This window comes from Eucyclogobius newberryi, unplaced genomic scaffold (assembly GCF_026437365.1).
Source record: "Eucyclogobius newberryi isolate DKJ021-1_F unplaced genomic scaffold, fEucNew1.0.hap1 SCAF_6, whole genome shotgun sequence".
Taxonomy (NCBI): domain Eukaryota; kingdom Metazoa; phylum Chordata; class Actinopteri; order Gobiiformes; family Gobiidae; genus Eucyclogobius; species Eucyclogobius newberryi.
The window spans coordinates 11,744,031-11,767,851 of NW_027316278.1; the positions used below are offsets into that span (position 1 = coordinate 11,744,031).

A 23,821-nucleotide genomic window follows, 5' to 3' on the forward strand; every position below is an offset into this window, starting at 1 on the left:
GAGGTATGATCCAGCAGGGAGCGGTCACGCGCTGCGGCAGCGCCTCACACAATGTCACTGCGAACATCACAATAACACGGGTTTGTTTGACTTTTTGCTGTTACACACTAGATCGGTGTGTGTCCACATCACTGGACGTTGTACTTGACTCTCTGGATCATGAATATTCTGGACACTTGACGCACGGTGTCTCTGAACTTTTGAACCGTGAGATGGCGACATTTCCACACGAGGTAAATGTGAACTTCTTTCAAAACACAATGCACTCCCAGGATCAAACCTCAGACTTTTTATAGCAAAGCGGAGGACGCGTTCGATCAGAGAGAAGCCCGTCCCGTCTGTGCAGAAGAAGCTCTGTCTCAGCGAACACCAGACCAAGAATAGACAACAAACACCGTTTTGATAAGGCAACTTTTAATACAAGTTACGACATGTTTTACGGACGTCAAGATTTCGTTTTATCGTGTACCTGCTGTTAACTAAAGAACACAAAGAGTCATTTCTGGCCATGGATATGTAAGTTTCCCACGGGATTTTGCAGACTATCTAATCGTTGAATACAAAATGTAGATAATAATACGATTTTAACATCGCCGAGAAGCGACCGAGCAGCTTTTTACACGCTTTCTTGTGTGTTTTATGTCAACCAGAGGATTCTATTTGCCTTTGAGGATGATGAACGTGTGTTTTTTGCTCTGATTTATGTGTGTTATCTTCTTTCTGTTTATGTAGCCCCCCCCCCCGTGCTGAGCTGGAGGAGGACTAGACTTCAGACACCACTGAGCAGTGAGTCAGTCTGTGACAGCCTCTGAGCAGGACACCACCATCTCCAGGGACTTTACAACACAAACTCACTCTAAAGCTGTTCAGACAGTAGTTTCTGCTTTTTTCAACAGTTTCCTGGCTTTACTTGCAAGGAAAACCAAGAGGACAATCACCCTGACAGCCATGGAAGTCCTGAAGCGTTGCCTCATAAGCTCAGCCCTGGATTTGAACAAGTTAGTCATCGGTTGATTTGTGATAAAAGCGATTTAAAAAAGAAATGGTGGAACCGGTTGGATTTATGGATGCCTGGAAGGCCCAGTTCCCGGAGTCGGATCCCCCTTGCATGGAGCTGAACTCGACGGGCGAGATTGAACAGGAACTGTACAAATGCAAGTCGTCCATCAAGCACTTGGAGAAGGAGGTAAACAAAGAGCGCTTTCGTATGATCTACCTGCAGACGTTACTGGCGAAGGAGAAGAAGTCGTATGACGGGCAGAGGTGGGGATTCAAGACCGTGGTGCAGAACGACAACGAAGATCAAGAGCAGAAGATCAACAACAAGCCGGCGAGGTGCAAGTCGCATACCCACGGCGACCTGGCCAGAGTGTGTCCCCCCGCCAGTCAAGACGCAGACGTCCCGGATATCCCGACCGGACCGGGGTCTGTGGCGGCGATACGGTCCAACTTTGAGCGAATTCGGAGAGCCAATTCTCACACGGGTGGAGAAAGCAGAAGTCCGGCGGCGGCGGCGGCGGTGGTGGGGGGTCCCGAGAAGCCCTTTTACGTCAACATGGAGTACCACCACGAAAAAGGATTGGTAAAAGTGAACGATAGGGATGTTTCGGACAAAATAAGCACACTTGGTAGTCAGGCTATGCAAATGGAGAGGAAGAGATCGCTCGGTTCCACTAATGTGAGGAATAATCTATGTCTACAAAGAGGGGGATCTACTGAAGGTCACTATGAAGCTCTGAATGATGAGCAAGAAATGAATGTAGAGTCACAAAAGGACAATTTGAGTGCAAAGCCAAGTGAGTGTCAACCCTATACCACTGTTTACGTTGGTGGGATGATGCCGGAGAGCGAAACCAAGGTCATCAACATCGGGGACGGGACCACGGAGGAGGAGGATGCCAGTTTGACTTGGCCACGGCGTTGTTCTTCTTACTCGCCGGGGAGTTTTGAAGAAAGCTACACGCCAGATTGCAGCTCCAACGAGAACCTGACGTCCAGTGAGGAGGACTTCTCTTCGGGACAGTCCAGCCACGTGTCCCCCAGTCCCACCACGGCATACCCCGCGTTCCGGCGGGACAAAAGCCGCTCGCCCTCGCAGAATTCTCAGCAGTCGTTCGAGAGCGGCGGCAGCCCCCCGACGCCGCTGTCACGGGAGAGGCGCAAGCGGCTGCAGCAGGGGCGGGTGCCGGTGGGGGGTTCCGGGGGGCGCAAGTCGGGACCGGTTTGGCCCAGTGATGGAGAGTCCACCACATCCAGCCGGACGTCCCATGACACCAGCCTGCAGGGAGATCTGGGTATGTCTCACAGACACACATGTAGTGACTCTTACAGCACATGTAAACACACATGGAGGGCACATGACTTTAGTGACGTCATACATGACATACAAGCAAAGTCCTGGTTTTCCTGTAGTATGTATTTTTACTTTATAGGATTATATTTAAGATTTGACCAAAACATTTGCTTATTTTGCCCTGATTTGATACAGCCATGGTTTTGCCCCAGTTGGACAGTTTTGTTGAAGTTTATAAAGTTGCTTCCTGGTTGGACATGAAAGGCAGATGAGGCAAATCCACAACTGTTACTGTTGTTGTTGTTGTTGTTGTTGTTGTTGTAGTAGTACTTTTAATGGCAGTTAGCAGACAACTTACCACCACCTACTTTAGTTGTACGTCTTCAAAGTCTTCAAAGTATGTATTTTGTGCTATACAGTAAAAATCTACAGAGAAAAGAGAAAAAAAGAGAGAAAAAAAGAGAGAAAGAGAAAGAGAGAGAGAAAGAGAGAGACCTTGTGCTCTGACAATGTGCTCGCTGTTGTTAATGATCGGCTGCTTCAAGGCCAAAAACACCCATTTCCATGTAAAGTAACATTTACCAAGTGCAATTGTGTTTATACAGCACACTACATATCAATAACTGAATCGTCAGTTACTGAATGTAACTATAGCGCATACACTTTATTTATATCTATATTTAAGTCAGTGGGTCAAAAGCTATATTAAATTCTTAATGTTTAAATCTGAACTCAGGATGTCACGATATCAAATTGTAGCGTTACGATTATCATGAGAAAAAACATCACGATTTAACGATTGTTCGCAATTATTGAGACTGTGACCAAACAACAGTAAAACCTTTATTAAATATAACTTTCTGAAAGACAAAATTAACATATATGTGACACAAACAGCCAGATAAAAAAAGTATTTTACATTTTAGGTCTTTTCGGGCTGAACATCAATCAAAAAATACTTAATTTTGCTTCTAAAAATATCACAATTCATATTTTTTGGTTGTTTTACGATTATACTGTGACCTGAATGATCACGATTACGGATTAACCAAATAACCTTGACATCCATAATCTGAATAAGTGACGGTGATGACATCTTTGGTCTGTCACATAACACACATTTGCACCCGTACATCACATGCACGTCCTTTAACCTCTGATGACTGAATCCTCACCCTGTCTCACACTCGGACTAACCCTTTGAGCACGTTTGCCCTCTCTCTGTTAAGCTCCACAGGAGACGGTGGCTGCCCCGAGGCCCCCTGACCCAGTCTCTTCTGTTTGTGTGTCAGCCTCTGCTCCATTAGAGTGATTAACTTAAAAGGGTTTGTGTACCGTGATAAATGTAGGTAGGGCTTTTGTTGTTGTCGTTCACGGGGAGGCCGCAGTGGAAAAAGCCCCGACAGCTCGTTTGAAAGTGTCACGTCGCCTCCCAATCAAAACGGCTCTTTCCTGTTGCTCTGCACCAGCACATTAGGGAATCGCTCATTGGAAGAAGTATTGACTCGGTAACAAACAATATGACAATGTTAAGTGGGATAACGAGACGGGCAAAGTGGTGCGGCTGGGGACATTTGTCAAACCATAGCACGGAAACACAATGAAGGGATTGCAGAATAAACCACTTGTGTTGTTGAGATCATTAGTGTTACTTTGATCCCATTTTAGACCTTTTAAATATGGCTCTTGGAAAGCTAAATATTCATGTTATTCGATCAGACGAAGGGATGTCGCAATGTACAGTTTTTGTGTTATGATTATTTAGACCAAACACAAGTGAAATCTTTAGTTTTCTTCAAAATAAAGACAAAATAAAGTAAAATTCAACAGATTATTCAACAGATAAAATACAGTTCTTTATGTTTACATCTGTTTTTGGGCTGTATCATGAACAAAAAAGACCTAATTTTGCTTTGAAAATGGTCAAATTATGATTTTTTGCTCTGTATATATTGTGACCTGAATAATCATGATTATCGATTTAACCTAATAATCCTGACATCCATAATCTGATGTAATGTCTCTGAGGAGTAGGATTTGTGTGTCCCCATTTTTTTTAGTAAATACTGACAGAGTTGAGCGATGTTGACAAATATTTTTTTGCATGATCCCGATTTCGAGAGCTGCAGTCGACTTAAGATATTCTTTGTCGACTAAAGACATCGACCAATTAGTAGACTAAAAGTGTGTGTGGCATAAGCGATTAAAAACAATGAAGTATCTCGATGTATCTGACTCAAACTGCGCTCCGAACTTCACAGGAGTTCACGTAAAAACAACTGTAATACTAGTATGCAGTGTATTTATTTACATGTTTGAGATTTACAAGTTAGAGTAAACTCATGATTCACTCCCAAATCTTTGGCTAGCTCTTCTCCTTTTTGTGGCTGTGCATGCATTTGTCATTTGAATCTAAATTAAGTAAATAGTTGACTAATAAAAACTTGACTGAAACAAAATTGGCGATTAATCGACTAAACGGCTAATGGATTACTGCCTTATATTGATTACAATATTCAGTTGGCATGAGACGATATACATGTGTTCGCACATCCGGGAACTTGTACAGTAGCAACCCAAGTCCGCCATTTTGAAAGGGGCACAACAGCACGTCTACTACATACAAAATCTAGGATATATGAGGCCAAAAAGCCAAAACTTGCGTTCTGTAAGGACATTGCTCTGTTGACAGACCAAGGAATGATAGCTTTGTCGTCTACCTTAGTTTGCCGTTATCGTCTAAAGAATCAAAGTATTCGTAGCTCATTATGCCGGAGAAAAGAATGCAGTTGTGGTGGTTTATATCGCGTGCCCCTTTCAAAATGGCTGCTGTATGACGTCACCACGAAGATATTGTGGATAAGTCACTTTTTCAGTGATCACAATTACACAAAAAGCACCACAATCGATTATTGTCTACACTTTTTAATCGCTATTGTTTGTTGTTCCATCCGTTATATTCAGACAATATTTTAACAATGTGACAAAATGTGCCTGTAAATGTTTTGGTATGAAGTTTTTGCCTTGTTTGAAAGATTATCCTATACATGCATGTTTTTGATGTTATTTTAATAGTTTTAGTTACAGATGATGTGCTCAATACTCGATTAGGGCTGCAACTTACGCTCATTTTGCGATTAGTCTAGCGATTATTCTTTCGGTATCAATATCAAAAGTCACGTGATGAAAATATTTTGACAAAATTGGACCCAGATGAAGCTGAAGCCGTTTGAGGATCCTGGTGGAGAACATTTATGGACAAACGTATGAGTGTTGTCAACAAAATTTACACATTTTCAGCGTCATTTTTACAATTTATTTTTCAACATAGAACAACAAAAACAAACCTAAAACAAACTAATACATCTGTGTCATTTTCAGGCAATTTTGGCTCAATTTGTGCCATAAAACGTCTTTTCTCAGCTCATGTTATGCTTTGGAACCTGTGTACAGAGCAGTTAACGATTATTTCATTAATCGATTAACTTGTTGCAACCTTGATTGAGAAATTGCCCATTTTCTGATCACCTCTAAATGCAAAACAAAAAATAGAGCTGCACATTAGGGTCCATTTCACTTCAGCCAGTAATCAAAAGTTCAAAAGCAGATTAGAAAGTAACCCTAATAGGTTCAACTCTTAACAAAATTATTTGCAGAAAAAGGCATTGCCCAAACTGCCCTGACTAACTAACTTTTCCTGCACAAAATCTCCATTGTTACGGGTTTACGCAGCTGCTTTCAGACCAAATGTTGTGCAAAAAGATGATCAGAGCGCATTAGTGTCGGAGCGGGAGGAGCCTGTGTGCCTCTGTCCAAAAAAAACAGTGTTTGTTCTCCCCGTGTGGCTCGGATTAAACCCAGTGTGTTCTTACATAAAGAGATGACGGCCCAAAAGCTCCTGGACACGGCGTTTGAGTGAGATATGGTCAAGTAAAGGTCTCGTTGGGATTTGGATGAGGACCAATCGATCATCACTGTTACTGGATGCTGGGATGTCAACATAATGCTGTTAATAATTGTGTCTTTTCTTTCTTTGGTCACAATTTGAGGTTGGACATGCAGAGAATCATCTACAATGAAAACTATTTGACTTAACGGCCTCAAAAGGAGACAAAAATGCAGTGTAAAGAGATATTTCTGCCTTTTTGTGGTTAATTTTATCGTCAATTCACGTTTTCTGCGACACATGAACCTCAAACGAGACATTTTCGGGTTACATTTCAGCACATTCCTGATGCTTTGTTAAAATATAGTCTGAATATCATTATAAAGATCATGCTAAATTATACATGAGATATTCGCCCAGCTCTAGTCACAGTATAATCGTAAGAAGTTTAGATGTATTTTATGTATATTCAATCTATGCTTCAAAAACAAGTAAACCTAAAAGTAAAGTGGGTTTTTAATCTGGCTGTTTGTTTTGTTTAACTGTATTTTATCATTCAGAATGTTTGATTGCGTGAAACTTTACAGAAACTAGAGGAGGGCCGATCTGACAATGCTTTTTTTGTTTTTTGTTCCTTGTCATATACTTATTAGATATGTGTGATGTAAGAAAACCCGAAAAAGCAAAACATATTTGTAAAATTGTGATTATCCTACAAGCCAAATTTATTTGTAGAGCACAATTCGTGCAAAGTAATTCAACGTGCTTAACAGAAAAGGGAAAAATGCCTTAAAATCACAAAACTATGGATAAAAAAAAAAGATCCTTATAAAATTTACTTTAAAAGACAACAGTTCAGATAAAATCCTGTCAGTCATGTGCACAACTGAACAGAACTGTTTTTTAGTCTAGATTTAAAAAAAAATATTTATATAATTTATTTGTATTAATCTTTATTTATTTTATTTATTTTATTTATTTTATTTATTTTATTTATTTTATTTATTTTATTTATTTTATTTATTTTATTTTATTGATTTTATTGATTTTATTGATTTTATTGATTTTATTGATTTTATTTATTTTATTTATTAATCAACATAAAACAACAAAAACAAACAAGAGAAACAAATTAGGTAAGAATTTAGGAAGATGAGGCATCCAAAGAAAAGAACGTTAAAGAAACTCATGCATTTCCTGCTTCCTGTGCAATAACCTGCCATAGTTCCCCCCCCTCCCTCTGTAAAAGTATTCTATCAGTTTAAGGTGATAAAGCTCCCGGTGCTAGTGTTTTATTTAATGTCCTTCTGCTAAACTAGTCATTGAGAACACATTTGATTAATACTTAACCAGGACCGCTGTGTATTGTTTGCGGAGTGAGTTAAATCCCGTAAAACAGGTGAAAGGTTAAGGATCATTTTGTTTCCGGCCTCCACAACACAGAGCTGTTTAAGAGTTTTGTGCTTTCTTCTCTCCTATTATTTGATCTTTTTTTGATTTGAAAAATTAAAGCTACAACTCTGAGAGAGATGTGCTAAATTTACACTGCAATTCTTTCTACATTTATTTTATTTTTGTCAATTCCTTTTGCAAATTACGTGGAATTTACTTTATATACAGTACGTGATATTTGAATTTTGCCTTCAAATGCGGCAGCAACAATTGATCCATCTGTCAATAATTCTCTGATTAAGTGCTTAGTCCCGGCTGGTTTTACCCTCCAGCCAATAAAAACTCTGCATTTGATCATGTGACAAAAGCTGGCGTAAAGTGAAAACAATACAAAGGTGGAGGAAAGTAAGGAAGATCAAAAAGTACTGGATTTAAGTAAATGTCTTTTTAACTGGACTGAAAAGTACAAAGTATATTTCTTCATGTTTTTAAGCACGTTTATGGAGACCTGAAGGTTTTGATATCATGTCTCTGCTTTGAGCAAACAAAACTATAGTATTTACATAAAAATGACCATGAATAATATATTAAGATGATTATTGATTTTAGTCACCTTTTGTTGACTGAAATCAGCGCAATTCTTTATCAAGGTCACAACATTTTTTTTATTCTAAAACTACATTTTACAACAAAAGGGTACTTCAATATTTAATTATTTTAGTTTTATTAAGTAATTGTATTTTATGTGATTTTGTGTGGGGTTTTTTGCACTCAAGTACCGTATTTTCCGGACTATAAGTCGCACCTTTTTTCATAGTTTTGGCTGGAGTGCAACGTATACTTACATTTATACTTGTATACTTATTTATACTTAAATAAGTAAGTATAAATGTGTCCAATTTCAAGTCCAAATGTGATCTTTTCTCCTTCTTTTCACTCCGAATGTCAATTCAAATGTCGGCCCAGTCCTTGATCGTTGTTACAATTATTAGTGCCGTCCATTTTTGTGCGTGTGCAATGGCCAAATGGCCACTTTCCGTACGACCTTGTGCAGACGCCCATCTCGTCCCGATGCCTCGTTTTGTGGATACGTTCAGCTTTATCGCCATAGCATACTTGCGTTGAGGGCGTGCGGGTAAGAACTGCTTATAGTGGAGTTTCCCCAGTAAAACGCTCTTTGTTGTGGTTTGTGACTTTTAAAAAAATTGTGGAAATTGCTGTTTTATTGGTCGGCTTTCACAGAAGGGGCTGTTCGCCACGTTAAACGTTGTTATGGCGTAGTAAAGGACGGTGCGGTACTGTCCCACGGTCGTCCATTAAAAAAAACATTTTGTAAGAGCCAAAACTTCTCTTAATGTAGCACTTTAAAATGCATTTTTATGTTTATTTTCCTATCCACATCCTGGAAATACTGACGGAGAATTGTGTTTTAGTTTAGGGTGGGACCAGTCTGTTTTTGTCAGGGAGAAATGACTGTACAAAGAGACTTCCTATAAAATGTAGCACCATTTATTAGCTACTATTTTTATTTTGGTAGGTTTTTAGGCCAGATTCCCCTCGCGACGCTGTTTACAGACGTATGATGTGAATGTGTCCGAATACATGGATATCCTTTTAAAAACAGTGTTAATAGTTGACTAAATTGCTGTTTTTATGCATATGTCATATGCCGTTGACAGTTGTTTCACTATTTAACAATTTATTGTGAATGTATGTTTGAAAGCATCACAAATAACACTCATCTCTGTATCGATACGCGCGTTGTCAAGAAGTCCGTCACGATACCGAGTACAGCGGCCCTAGAGGGAGGTATAAATGAAGCTACGTCAACCAGGCTTTAAGCTGTTTACGTATGAAAATGGAGCATAAATGAGCTTCAACACCTCGAAGGACTTGGCCACTAAAGTCTTCTGCTTCTTCTGAAAGATCACACCTGTCACCACCTGTACAATGGACCAAAAAGAGGCGTTGGTGGAGAAAAAAGTGTCTTTGTTTGAGTTAGGGCTGGTATATCGGTTATTTGTGACGTCGGAGGTTTTCTCCAGATATTATCGCTCAGATATCGAACATTCAGACCATAATTGGCGCCGATATTTTTTCTGTGTCATTCCCAGTTTGTCCTCAGAGCATCAGGTTTGCTTTTTTTTTGAACAATCCAATGAGCACAAATGGAAATAGAAGAATTAATCTTATAGAATCGTGCAGCAGAGAATTTTGTGATACGATAAATACATTTTGTTCTAATTTTTCACAAACGCGAGAAGTCAATTTGTCAACTTAAAAGTGCTGTACCTGATTTTCACTGTTTTGAAACGTGTTAATTTTAAACTTGCATGTATCGCTCACTTGCCTGAAGCATCTCCAGCATCATAAATATTCACGGCGTTGAGTTTATGAGCACTTTTCACGTGTCTTTGAGCCCAGAGTGAGCTCTACACGCTAACGGCGCACTTCCCCTGCTTCACGGAGAATAAAACTCACTATAAATAGACACAGAGAAAGAGCTGTGGTCTCATTTTCACTTGAATAGATGCTTTCACAATGTATCTTTTTTACTTCATTACATGCAAAAGAAATCTGGTACATGAACTAGTTTTCACTGTTTTTCATATTTCAAAACAGTGAAAATCAGATACAGCCGCTCATGTTATTATATTACAAAAGTGAAAAAGTAAGGTTTGATAACAGTATCGGCCACAACAAGCCAGATATCGGATATCTGTATCAGCTTAAAGTGCCTCTGACAGGTCAGACCACTCATTGAACTCAAATACAGTTAAAAAGAAACACATTTTTTAGGTTTATACTTTAACTTCCTGTTTAGGAAATTACCCAACAAACACTGGGCAAAAACTCATCTAATGTCACATTTTATCTTATTTGACGAATAAACATATATGAGAGTGACTTTATTTTGTTGAATTCGTGTTTAGAGAGTCAAAAAAAGTACTTTCTATGTGTACATTATGCATAAACTTTGACCGGAATCCGTATACTTAGTGTCATGTCACTTCCTGTCACTTTCTACAGATTTTTCAACCTTTCTCTCCACAAATATTTTCTCGATTGGTGTAAAACTATAATTTATATTTACAACAGGTACAAATACACAGAGTAAAGTCAAAATTCAAAAATGGTAAAAACCTGGCGCACGTACTTTAAATCACTTATTCATCACAACAACGAGCTCACAATTTGATTTTTATTGCAGACAAGTTATGTCAGTTCTCATTCAGTTGTTTAATGATAAAATGAAATCAAAACAACAACTCTTCACCTAATCAACGCAGTGAAAGTGAACGAACGTTGACTCCCTTTGGTGTTTCTGGGTCGTTCGTGAGGCGGTAATGTAAAAGCGGCTGATTAGCTGCTAAAGAGGCCACGGCCTCTGTTTTTGCTTCTGTATAATTAGCATCACCCCATTCACAGCCTGTGGCCACATCTGTTTGTGTGTCGGGGCTAAAGCAGCAAAGCAGGTCAAAGCAACACGGAATATTAGCGCCACACATTAGTTTGATCAGAACATCCTAGACGCCACCAGCGAGTCGCTTTTAGTGCGGTGGAGTTCACACGGGCAAATATGAAGAGCACATACTCAATGTTAAACTCTTGATAGACTCGAGCGCAACAGTAGCAAATCAATGGCGTCACCAGTCAATATCGACGCCTTTATCTGCACTGCAAATGGGGTCGTATGCTACAAATTAGATTCACCAAATGGGAAAAGGATCTATTTATCAAGTCTTATTGCAAACACCAAACCTCCATTTTATTCCACTGTATGTTGTAATTGTACTTTCTTGATGCAACTATACTTCTTCTTTGTTGCATGTTTTCTTGCGTTGTTGTTCAACTTTCAACAAAAGACTGTTGACTGGAGATTGTGAAATAATCCCAGTAAAATAAAATCACGGGGTGGACCAGGCTGCTGCTGCTGCTGAAGTTTACAAAGCGTCAAAGCAAATCTCTCATTCTGTTCACATTCACCCAGGTTTGGCAACAACCAAGACGACATTCTTCTGGACAGACCGTTCACATTGCTGATAAAATGTGACTCAAGTCTGTTTTCATGCACATTGTGAGACGGAATATAAAGAGGAAGCACCATTTAGTCAGCCTATTGTCATCTTTATCTTCTGTCACGCCAATCTTTACCATTTCAGTGTAAAACGGCACTTTCTAGCTTTGCCGTGGTTGTCTGGCAGGCGTTTGAAAGGTTTAATTGGTTTAAATCTTGTCTTTTCCAATTAAATAAATGTCCACCTGTTGTATTTCAGCGCAGTAGAAGTCACACTGCGGTCACTTAGCAAAAGATCAGGTTCAAATCAGATGTAGTAGCTCACATGAAATGATTTAGTTGTACAAATGTGGCCTTGGTCGCATTTGTAAAAGTCTGATTTGAGCTGTTCACAATGTCATGAAAAAATCAGCTCCGGGTCACGTTTGGGCCACGACCTATTTCGTAGCGTGTCGTCGTGTTCTGCTCGTTTGCCATCGATTCATTTCTTTTCCCCACACCTTTATAACGGCAACATGACGAAATAACAAGCAAAAACGTCTTTCATTTGTCATTTCCCAAACACGAACAAGCCCGACGTTTGATTGAAGCCATTTCACAAGAAAAACGGTCGCTTTCCTTCTGAAGTCTGCACCGAACCATAAATGCTTTTACTACTTTAGGACTTTAGCTGATCAGAAATGACTCCCGATCTCAATAAACGTTGATTAATTGCACAGCTCTAAACGCGACGATCCAGCTTAAACGTGTGTCGTGCAAATTTGTCATTTTCTTTGTCCTCCATATGTCTTCCAGTCGTCGGTGCAGGTATAATCTTTATGTTGGCAAGTCTACAGACCGTGCCTGTCTGGTTTAATTGAAAGCTCGTGTGTGTGAAAAGGTGATGAGGTCGCTCTAATGTTTTGGCTGGCGTCCAGAGGTTGGCACCGAAGTCTTTGCTCAGCACCGCTCGAACTGCAAAATCATGAATATTTTAGGTCCCTTTAGGAAGCCCAGACAGACCTATCATTGTACCTGGATAATATCTGAGATTTTGGTGGTCGCCAAGGCAGGAAAATGTGGTCCCTCCCTTTTTTAAGTGCACTGTAAATGAAAATGTGTGAAGGAGGAGGAGGAAACGGAGCGATGGTCATGGGCATGGCCACCACTGAGGTCTAAACCGGGACTAAAGTGCCCTAAAAACGGGTCTAAACTTGGGTATGTTTCAGGACAAAGCCAGGTTTCACCCAGGACCTCAAACTGTAATCAACTGTTGATCAGAACTAACTCGGACTAGAGAAAACGTAGAGCTGTTGACCTTTAGTCGTTTAGTCGATTAGTCCCTGTCAACCAAAATATTCATTAGTCGTTGGAATTTTAAAGGATTTATATTCACAAAATGAGAAGGTATGAAGTGATATTTAGGAATTAATTGTGAGTTTCATCAGCTTTTTTACTGATAATAACTACCGTATTTTCTGGACTATAAGTCGCACCTTTTTTTCATAGTTTTGACCAGGGTGTGACTTATACTTATATTTATACTTATACTTTTACTCCGGAGCGACTTATTTGTGATATTATTTGTTATTTTCACACTTGCAACCGCATTTCATTCTCCAGTGCAACTTATAAATGTTTTTTTTCTTCTCTATTATGCATTTTCTGGCTGGTGCGACTTATACTCCGGTGCGACTTATAACCGAAAATACGATAGTAATTTTGTCTTCTTGGTGGTATTGTGAGCAAACTTTGGATCAGATATTTGGTCAAATCATGAAGATACTTAACAGTTTTTAGAGCTAGCGCCTTGCCCAACCCCCTTTTAGTCGACTAATCGGTGTCTTTAGTCGACTACAGCCCTAGAAAAACAAGTAAATCATGTGAAACTAAATCGGTTCGAAAAGCCAGTTCTAAACCAGATCCAAGCTAAACCAAGATAAGTGAAACGTCAGTGAAACGTCAACGCGATGCCTGCCCTCAGCAGTGTCCGTGGCACCTGTTCCCGGCCGCAGACGCTGGGCAGCGCTGGCACGGCTTCTGTAAACCGGGCCAGCTGCTCTCACAGTAAATGAGCATGAATGGACTTTTTGTTCCTCCCAATCGCAGCAAACCACTTGAGATAAAATTACACCCTCCAGTTTTTTCTTTTCTGACACGGGAAGAAAAAGAGGTGGGGATAGTTTAAGTTACGGCACATTTGTAGTTTTTTTTTCTCAGTAGGATTCTTTGTAGGAGTTTCACTTTACTGGTGTGTAAAATAGAAATCGGTGTGTATGTGCTATGGCTTTAGTCCTTTAGTCGTTCAGTGGATTAATACTGTATAAATACCGTTTATTCGGCCTTTTCACTTCTGAAGATGGCGTTCACTTGTAATTCTCTTTGTACATAAGTCATTTTGTGCCAAATCACGCCAATAATAGCGTGTATATATGTTAAACTTGTATGTAAGGATGTCACAATATAAAATGTTTGCGTTGCGATTATTGTGAGGAAAAAAGCATCTCAATTTAATGATTAATATTCTTCATTATTGAGACATTTTTGATTTTCTTTCATTCCCGTTGTCTAACTTGTTACTGTTTCTCAAGTTTGTGACCGGCTTTAAATGTGACAAAAACGGCCAGATCAAAAAAGTGATTTACATTTAGGTCGATTTTTTTGGGCTATAATTATTGAAGTAAAATATGTACTTTTTACATATAATTTTTTGGTTCTTACAATTACCGAATAATCTTGACATCCCTTCTTGTTATATGAAAATTGTTATTCTGCCTCGTGTCGGGTCACGTTCTAATTTCAAAAGCTATGAGAACTTTCCTGATAGTAAAATGAAATTGGATCACAGCCACTATCAGCCACTATCAGCATGTTATTCCCAAACTGATGGCGACGTACAAGACGGCGTCAAAAGCCAACACGAGCAGGTGCGTTTGCAACATTTTTTATCCTTGGCCTTCTAATAATTACTCTTTCCTCCGTCTTACAGTAACAGCAACATTCATTTCCGACTTGGGAGTGTCTGAACTCAACACTTTTCGTTTTCTTTAGCCGTTTCCCCCCACACCCTGAAAAGCATTCCACTTCCACACTCACACAGGCAGCCAGCGGGACAGAGGGCCCTTTGAGTGGGACCGACCCGGGCAGGTGAGGGGAGGAAGTCCGGACCGGGCCAGGCCTTAAGGCTCTTAAGCATACCAGGCATTTTTCTACAAAGCGTTAGCCAAAGAAACTGAAATATTAATGTTGGACAGAGGAGAATGTAAATATCTAGTGTGGTAGAGCTAGACGGAAGTTAAAAATGTATTGTTTTTTCTTTTAATATAGTACAAAAGTAGATGAAAATGAACAGAACAGGAAACAAAGAACAAAAAAAGACAAAAACTAAAAGAGTAGTCCATCTGGCGCATCCCTTTTGTCTTTGTCAAATTTTACTTTAGTAGTTAGTATTTCAATTCAAGGTTGTGCAATACATGGACATTCAGATGATATTGTGAAGCTATGCAAAATTTGAATATTGATTTTATAATTTATAGTAAAAACAAGGAGCAAAAAAAAAGTTGAGCAGTTATCAAATCATCTTAAATAGTGAACGCTTTAGAGATGGACCACTCTTTCCTGTGGACTGAATGGCTAATTGTTTAAACTTGTGACTAGACCACGCTTAACTTGTTAACCACAGTGTCTTGTCTCCTGCACCAATTGTGCCGGCCTCTTCACTCTTCATCTCACCAGAAGCTTTACCCAATTAGCACCATTTACTTTTGTGACCTGGAGTTAGAATACAGAGCTGTGCAGTAAATCAAGTGTCAACCACAATTATGATTACCGCTCTATCGAGAATTGTAATCTACAGTAGAGTAATCCAGATTATTAACATGCGCATGACCGTGTTTGAACGTGTCGAATACTGTTTCCTTTTCCCCCGTTTCCTCGACTGTTCAAACGTTTATCCTTGTTTAGACTTGAAACGCTGGTCTGACTAAAGCCTTTGATCCATTGGCTAGAAAGGTGTGGCGAGGTGCTCCTAACATCTCAAATAAAGCTCACTGGTAAAAGCTCTTATAATGGTTCGGAGAAGTATGAGTAAAAAGCATTTTAATAAACAAAACCTCAGCTTTAAACTGTCCAGTCGCTTCCAAAACTCCAGCAAACTCACTCCAGAAGCATTCTCCGTTCCTTTGTCGTCCATATTGATCCTTATTTATGCTTTACGTTCGAGAAGCATACATTCTTTTGTCCGTCCTCGTGGTTGTTTTGTCCGTCATTGGTATGTGTTCATGTGCAATGCAGCTGTACATGTGCTGACCACTGTTTTGTTCGCCGTTCTTCTGTTGTGGTCAATGTTCTAACTGATTGATTTAGACTTAATCGACTAAAGGACTAGACAGGCTTATTTGACAGATTTTTGGTATCGCTAGGCAGACTCTGCTCCTTCAGTATGACGGGTGAAGACTCCTTTCAATGTTTAATATATTCCAGACATGATATGAATAATTTAGCCAACACAGGATCCACAATCATAATCCATGTTGACGTTTGTGTGTTAAGTACGTTTTAATTTATAATATGTCAGACCAGAAAACTGCCTGTTTTCATTGGAAATAAAGATGGATCATGAGCACTAAAATAATAATCATCATATAATTGCAAAAGAACATGAACAGAACTTTAAAAATGATATAAAATTGTATAAATAGAGGCAGGCAAATTTCTGATAATTGTATGAATGTTGTTTAGAAGATGTGCACAATAGGAATAATGGACATATATTATTTACAATCAAAAGTGGCAAAAAAGAGCAGATTAAAACTAAAAATTTAACAAACTTATGTTGTAATCTTTCAAATAACAATATCATGTGAAACTTTTGTTGGTCCCTTGACATATTTGTCTGATAATTAAATCTCTAATTGGGACTGTCACACTGTTAAATTTCCGTGTTACGATTAATGTGAGAAGAACCATCACGCTATAATGATTATTCACGGTTATTGACACATAACAACAACAACATTTGAACTCCTTAATTTTTTTTCTTTTATTCTAATACATTAAAAGTGCTATACATTTCTGTGTACTTTTTGTAGTACAGATTTAATTTAAATAACTTAATTTAGCTTCTATAATCATGATTTGCAGGTTTTAGTGTGATTTTATTGTGACCTGAATAATCACGATTATCGATCAACCCAATAATGCAATCTAACACATTTCTGTATTATCAAAATGTCTTTAAGAAGAAAAAAATATATATAATGTTGTTAATATGGCACTACATACAATCATTCCTTGTATCCCCGTGCTCTCATGTGGTGCATTGTCTGTTTATTTGCACATTGTGGATGAATTAAAAGCCTTTGATTCTCTGTTTTCGTGCTCGTTACATTACAGTAGCCTCTGACCAGCCCGGGCTATTTCCACACTCCATGATTAGTAGGTGTGTTTGGGCGGGACGTCCCACTTCAAGCCTGTGTTGCCAATTGACTGGCACTAATTTTAGGCTGCTCAGCTTCACTTTAGAGGCAGTCGGCGGCCGGGCCCCTCTCACAGCACTTTGCAGGGCCTTTCAGATCTGGCATGTGCTTGACATTAGGGCTGTACAGTATATCGCCGAAGAATCGATATCTCCATACTGACTGATGCAATTATCCATATCGTGACATACCAAATATATCGCAACACCATATTTAGTCCTAAATTAGCCTTGATTTCATTTGTTAAAGCTTTTTTTTTAAGTAAATTCAGGCAATGGATGTCAGAATTTCAAATGTTTGTGTTATTATTATTGTGAGAAAAAAACATCACGATTTTTGTATAACTTAAATAATCACGATTATCAATTAACCTGATAATCATGAACAAACATTCATGGGGAGAGAAAAAGGTGTGACTTGTCTTTTTGTTGTACCTCTTGTGCTCTTATTTTACATTCGGACAAACCAAATGTGAACACAGTTTTAATGTGCCTTTTCCTGGCTGAAGGCTACACTTCGGAACCTAACTTGGTATGGCCTGATTTTATTTTATTTTGTATCTTCTCTTGTATGAAAGATAAGTGTCAGCAATGTTGAATATTAATATTATTTGACTGTAGCCTTAATTTATTCCCGAGTGCGTTCCCACAGCTCAGTATCGCTCGCACAATGTTCTAGCTTTGGCCTCTTTCTCCGTTTCCATAGAGACGGGTGCATTCAGATGGGAATCCAAAGAGCCATTAACTACTTCTGAGCTTTTAACAACGTCACACATCGACTTTTTACCCCAAATAAGACTCTACAAATAACGGTGTTACAGCAGTCACACAAAGCATTTCCTTCTCTCTACACTTGTATTTGTCAAATTATGGACCTTTAAATGTGTTTTCCCAACATTTTTGCACATGACGGCCTATTTATGCATCTGTGGCAGAAAAGTGCCCACAGCATATCAATAGTGAAGTGATATTTTTGCTTGAATTTGTTCACTGTCCTTGGTATTTTTAAAGGTCTAAAAAAGCCTCATTGATTTGACTATTTCCAGCGTTTAATGGCGTGAAATCAATAGTCCGTTCTCATACTGAGACAAAGCATCGACACCATAGCAATAGTAACATGTTTTTCATGTTGAAAACCCGGTTGTGTATTTATTATGCAGAATATAGCCTAGTAGCTTACATAAATCATCATGTAAATAATTTAAAAAGTAAATATCATCTGTTCGATCCTGTTGTCTTAGGGTTGGAATAAAAAAAGAAAAAAAAGAATCTAAAGTACCGAGGCCTGCACTGGAAAAAATGAGATTAAAATTAGTAACTTTTATGACTTATTATGGGATATGGCTCTTAATTGGTGTTATCGATTTTTATTCTATTTTAGTCTGTCAAAATCAGGCAAATTAAGACAGGGAAAAGGAAAATCATGAACAAAATTTTCATTAAAAAAACAACGACCTTGGTGTAATTGCACTACATTTAGTTTCTTACCATATCGATTATTGCATTAATTGGCTTGTATTATTGATATTTTGCGATATATTTTGCTTCCCTCGTTTCAATATTGTCATTTATCGTGATATTTTGTAAAAAACGGAACATTATTTGCATTTTATTTTGTTTGTATTACCCATTATCGCAACAGCATCAGCGGTCGCCTCAAGATCTTTACAGAACAACGAATGACAATCAAAAGAGTTAACCAATCAAAAGATAACGACATGTCAATGCAGCTCTTTCTATTATAACTTTATTTTCAAACCTCTCTAACGATTTCTGCCGCTGTCGGTTGCATTGATCGTCGGTCAGTTCTCGTGCTGCACATCTGTCCCACTTTTTCATCCTGGATTAGGATTAAAGCGCTGCCTCTGCTTTGTCATCCGCTGGACGCAACGTGTATTAAACTGCTCTGAACGCGGCGGCTTTTGTTTTGTGGATTGAGGAAGGAAACCGGCGCGATGGTGCTAGATAATTTTCCAGAAAAAGCCATGAGGAAATGTACGTTTGAACTACACATCCTTCTATTCGTCCTCAAGGGCTGAGTCTGTGTGTGGCAAATGGCCTTAAAACATATCTGAAGAGGTAACATACATAATTTGTCTGAGTAAAAGCACATTAAAATATCTTTCAATAATAATTTAACAAAAAATCAACAACAACATACTTTAATCATTGCCATTAAACACAAGAAATGGCGAAATTTTCTTCTTCCAAAGTGCAAACTCTTCTCCAAATCACATGCTTAAACTGAAGAGGATTGGCTGTCAAAAGATCGATAAGAGTTCCACAGATAAGAGGTCATTTTTGTCCACTATAATAAAAGGGAACCAACAAGCTGCTGGGCATTTTAAACATACAAATAAAGCGATAAGAACTCACTTATTTGCAGTCGGATCAAACATTCTGGAATGAATCAGGGTCAGTTTGTTCTCTAAATCCACATAAAAAAAAAAAAAAAAAAAAATCAGACATTTTATTGGCCTTTTCAACTTCATTGTTCATTTTTAGTGAAATTAGCTTCAGATTTTAAATAGGAATTGTCAACGCCCAACAAATGCTCAACTATTGTCAATCAGACCATCCTCCAGACACCAGCTTGACTCATTATGTTCAATAAAGTAAGTCTAGACTCTAAAATCCGATTTTGTTCTGTGCAGAGCTTGTGACCACTTATAATTAGAGTAAATTAGACATCAGAGACCAAAACTGTGAGATTTTTATGGCACCTGATTGTTGCAGAGGTGAATAACAGTAGAATATTGTAACTGCACAGTGGTAGATCTGCAGCACATATGCAGGGCCACTCAGGCTTGACATGGTGAGTTTTTGTGTCTAATCAATGGTTTTCAGAAAAAGCCTTAACTTATGATGTGTTCTTCGTGTTTACCAAAGTTTATGTCACCTGAAACGTTTCTGGGGATAGTATTATTATAATTATTTGAATTACTTTTTCAGTCAGTGCCAGATTTGCGTCAAGCGTTGCTCTCTTGCTACGGCAACTCGTACGTGGACAAACTACAGCTAACGCGCTAAGAATATCTTTTACTATACAAACATGTTTATTTGAAGTTAAATATGTGGCCAACGTTGGTGAAAACACAACATTTAACTGCTGACGGACTTGAACAAACAGATCCGTGCAGAGAAAACTGAATTCAGTGTCATATTTCATGCGTTTGGTGACAAAATAAACACTATGACAGTTTCTTAACAAACTCTGTCTAACTTAAATTACTGGCGAACTAAAGCTACAACTGACAGACAACATTTGTATCCATTTCGAGCTGTTTAAATAATGAAAATATAGTCAAACTAACGATGACTGACGCAAATTCGGCAAACGACTCAAATTGCGGAAGGGACAGCCCAGAAAAGTTACATAGTGCACCTTTAAGTTCTTGAAAGCCGCCGGGGCAGTGTTGGCTCTAGCAGCTGCCCAGATCAGGCCTTACGTAACGGCATTAGTTTGTGGTGGACAAGCCCGTTTATAATCTGCATCCATCATGTGTGACAGAGGGCATATTCTCTAACTCTGAGGCTTTAGGAAATTACCTCTTATTAATTCACAAGCAAAACACAGTTAATCCGAAGCGCCTCTATTGGATTTAATGCCTATATATTCTACTAACATCTCCTACAGTGGTTGTTGTTGTTGTTGTAGAGGCGTTGTTGGGATATAATTTGATGTTTGAATACTTGAAAATCACTGAAGTAGAAAAAAATGAAAGTATTTGTAGCTTGAGGTGCGCGATATTGATGTTCAGACAGTATTTTAACAACGCATCAGATTTGTGCTTGAATGTAACAAAAGGTATCACATGTAATAGATTTATCACAGAATAATTGTACTTTTCATTCAGAAATGTTGTTTTTATAAAGCCGGTCACGAGCTGTTGGAATCGTAATGTATGAGAATGTAAGAACATTTTTGTTTTGTTGTGCGTCAATAATCGAGAACAATCGTTATATTATGATCCTTACTTGTATCGTAAATATAGTTATGAATGTCGTCTCCAGTTTGGTGTGACATGAACTAACACAAAAGTATAGTGTTATGTGAGCCGTGACCATGTGTGTTATGTGGCCTTTTTATTGATTAATTCAACACTGGTGTTAGAGATGACCGAAATGTGTTTTTAATGACTAACTGTTTTTATTATTATTATTTTATTATTATTATTTATTCAGATAATTAGGATTTATGGGACAACAGTAATAAAAGGACATGTGTCATGAGTTTGAGGGTTCGTTCATACTTCGTACATTACTAATAGTTACGTACATGACCAAACAAGGACTTGATCAGGACTAAACAAGGACTTGATCAGGACTAAACAAGGACTTGATCAGGACCAGACAAGGACTTGATCAGGACTAAATAAGGACTTGATCAGGACCAAACAAGGACTTGATCAGGACCAGACAAGGACTTGATCAGGACCAAACAAGGACTTGATCAGGACCAAACGATCAGGACCAAACAAGGACTTGATCAGGACCAAACAAGGACTTGATCAGGACCAAACAAGGACTTGATCAGGACTAAACAAGGACTTGATCAGGACCAAACAAGGACTTGATCAGGACTAAACAAGGACTTGATCAGGACCAAATAAGGACTTGATCAGGACCAAACAAGGACTTGATCAGGACCAAACAAGGACTTGATCAGGACCAAACAATTACTTGATCAGGACCAAACAAGGACTTGATCAGGACCAAATAAGGACTTGATCAGGACCAAACAAGGACTTGATCAGGACCAAACAAGGACTTGATCAGGACCAAACAAGGACTTGATCAGGACCAAACAAGGACTTGATCAGGACCAAACAATTACTTGATCAGGACCAAACAATTACTTGATCAGGACCAAACAATTACTTGATCAGGACCAAACAAGGACTTGATCAGGACTAAATAAGGACTTGATCAGGACTAAATAAGGACTTGATCAGGACCAAACAATTACTTGATCAGGACCAAACAAGGACTTGATCAGGACTAAATAAGGACTTGATCAGGACTAAATAAGGACTTGATCAGGACCAAACAAGGACTTGATCAGGACTAAACAAGGACTAGATCAGGACCAAACGATCAGGACCAAACAAGGACTTGATCAGGACCAAACAAGGACTTGATCAGGACCAAACAAGGACTAGATCAGGACCAAACGATCAGGACCAAACAAGGACTTGATCAGGACCAAACAAGGACTTGATCAGGACCAAACAAGGACTTGATCAGGACCAAACAAGGACTTGATCAGGACTAAACAAGGACTAGATCAGGACCAAACAAGGACTTGATCAGGACCAAACATGGACAAGAACACAAACAAACCAAATCCAATAAAATGGCCTCAGTAATATTCCTTTACACATATAAATGCACAGTTTTCTAATACTTTTCTAGATATTTTCTTTTCCACTTATTGTTGTTTGTGCATAAAGCCCATGCAAGTTTCTCTGGTCGACGACTGCCCTAGTGACCGTGGAGGAGCCTCTCTGGATGAACTGGTGTGTGTTTGTGGAGGGACGACCTTGTGAAAAGCCTGTTTCCGCTCTGGCGACGATGAATGGCTGAACTTTCCGGACAAACTTGCCTCGACACTTCCTCCGGCAAAGATTATTGGACGGACGCGCTTTTGTCACCACCGTACGACACTATCTTGCACAACTATTTGAAGAAGAAGAAAAATCATTAGAGGGTTATTCCCCATTTTCCAACCTTGGAGTCGAAAACGTAGAGTTGACAAAAGTATTGAAAATCACATAATCGATAATAAAACTATAGAAACTAGATACACATTTGAGCTTTACCAGATAAAATGACGAAATGAAACTTTTCCTGAACATTTTTAATTAAATTAACTTGAGCTTTATCAGATATAGAATCAGACCACATAATAATAATGTTTAATAAAGAAAGTTTAAAATGTTCATAGTTTGTATCGAGAAGTAGAGTACATTGCTTGGTATTGAATTCAAGTATACTACTATAAACAAAATTGTAGATTACTTTGATTCTATATTATTGGATTTCAACTTCTCTTCAGAAACTGAATATCTTTGGATACATTTTGGATTTAGTTATTTGCTTTAAAATAGTTATAGATTTAATTAAAGATGTGTTTATAATCAATGAGAAGAACTGGACACAATGGCACATACAATTCAATTTCCTATATTGTTCCAACTAGGGATGTCGCAATATAAGATTTCCACGTTACAATTCTTGAATAAACATCACATCTTAACAATTATTCCCGATTGTTGAGACTCTGACCAAACAGTGATTTTAAATTTCCTTTCACATTGTATTAACACATTACTTTATAAAATGAAAGCGAAAATAAAGTAAAATGTGACTCAATCAGCCCGATTTAGGTAAATTTTTGGACCAGCTTGAACTAAAAAGACTTAATTTTACTTCTAAAATTGTCAACATTATTATTTTGGAGGATTTTACGGTTCCACTATGACCTGAACAATCACCATCATCAGTCAGCCTCATAATCTTGACAATTCTAGATGCAACAAAGCTCTCTCCAGTGTCGTTGGCTCTGGTCTAATCTGGCTTTAGCGCCGTTTCTCCTGGAACTTCCCCGGAGTCTGTTTGCTCAGCGCTGCACTCTGTTCCCCGGGCTTGGTCCAGTCCAGAGCTCACGTCTCCTGTTTGTTTGAGTTCACTGTGAAAAGCCTTCGCTGGATGTCACATTATCTGTTCCTCCCTCTCACGAAGCGCTGCAGGGGAATCCTCTCTCTTTCCTGTTTT

At 38.6% G+C, this 23,821-nt stretch overlaps 1 protein-coding gene across 1 annotated transcript in view; it reads left to right on the forward strand.

The window, feature by feature from the left end:
• Nucleotides 1-916: 916 nt before the first annotated feature.
• LOC140346441 (breakpoint cluster region protein) overlaps nucleotides 917-23,821 on the forward strand; it is a 57,344-nt gene continuing 34,439 nt past the window's right edge. The window contains exon 1 of the mRNA XM_072432510.1: nucleotides 917-2,294. Within this exon, the coding sequence (XP_072288611.1) occupies nucleotides 1,043-2,294 (1,252 nt within the window). The 5' untranslated portion in view covers nucleotides 917-1,042. The remainder of the gene's footprint in view (nucleotides 2,295-23,821) is intronic.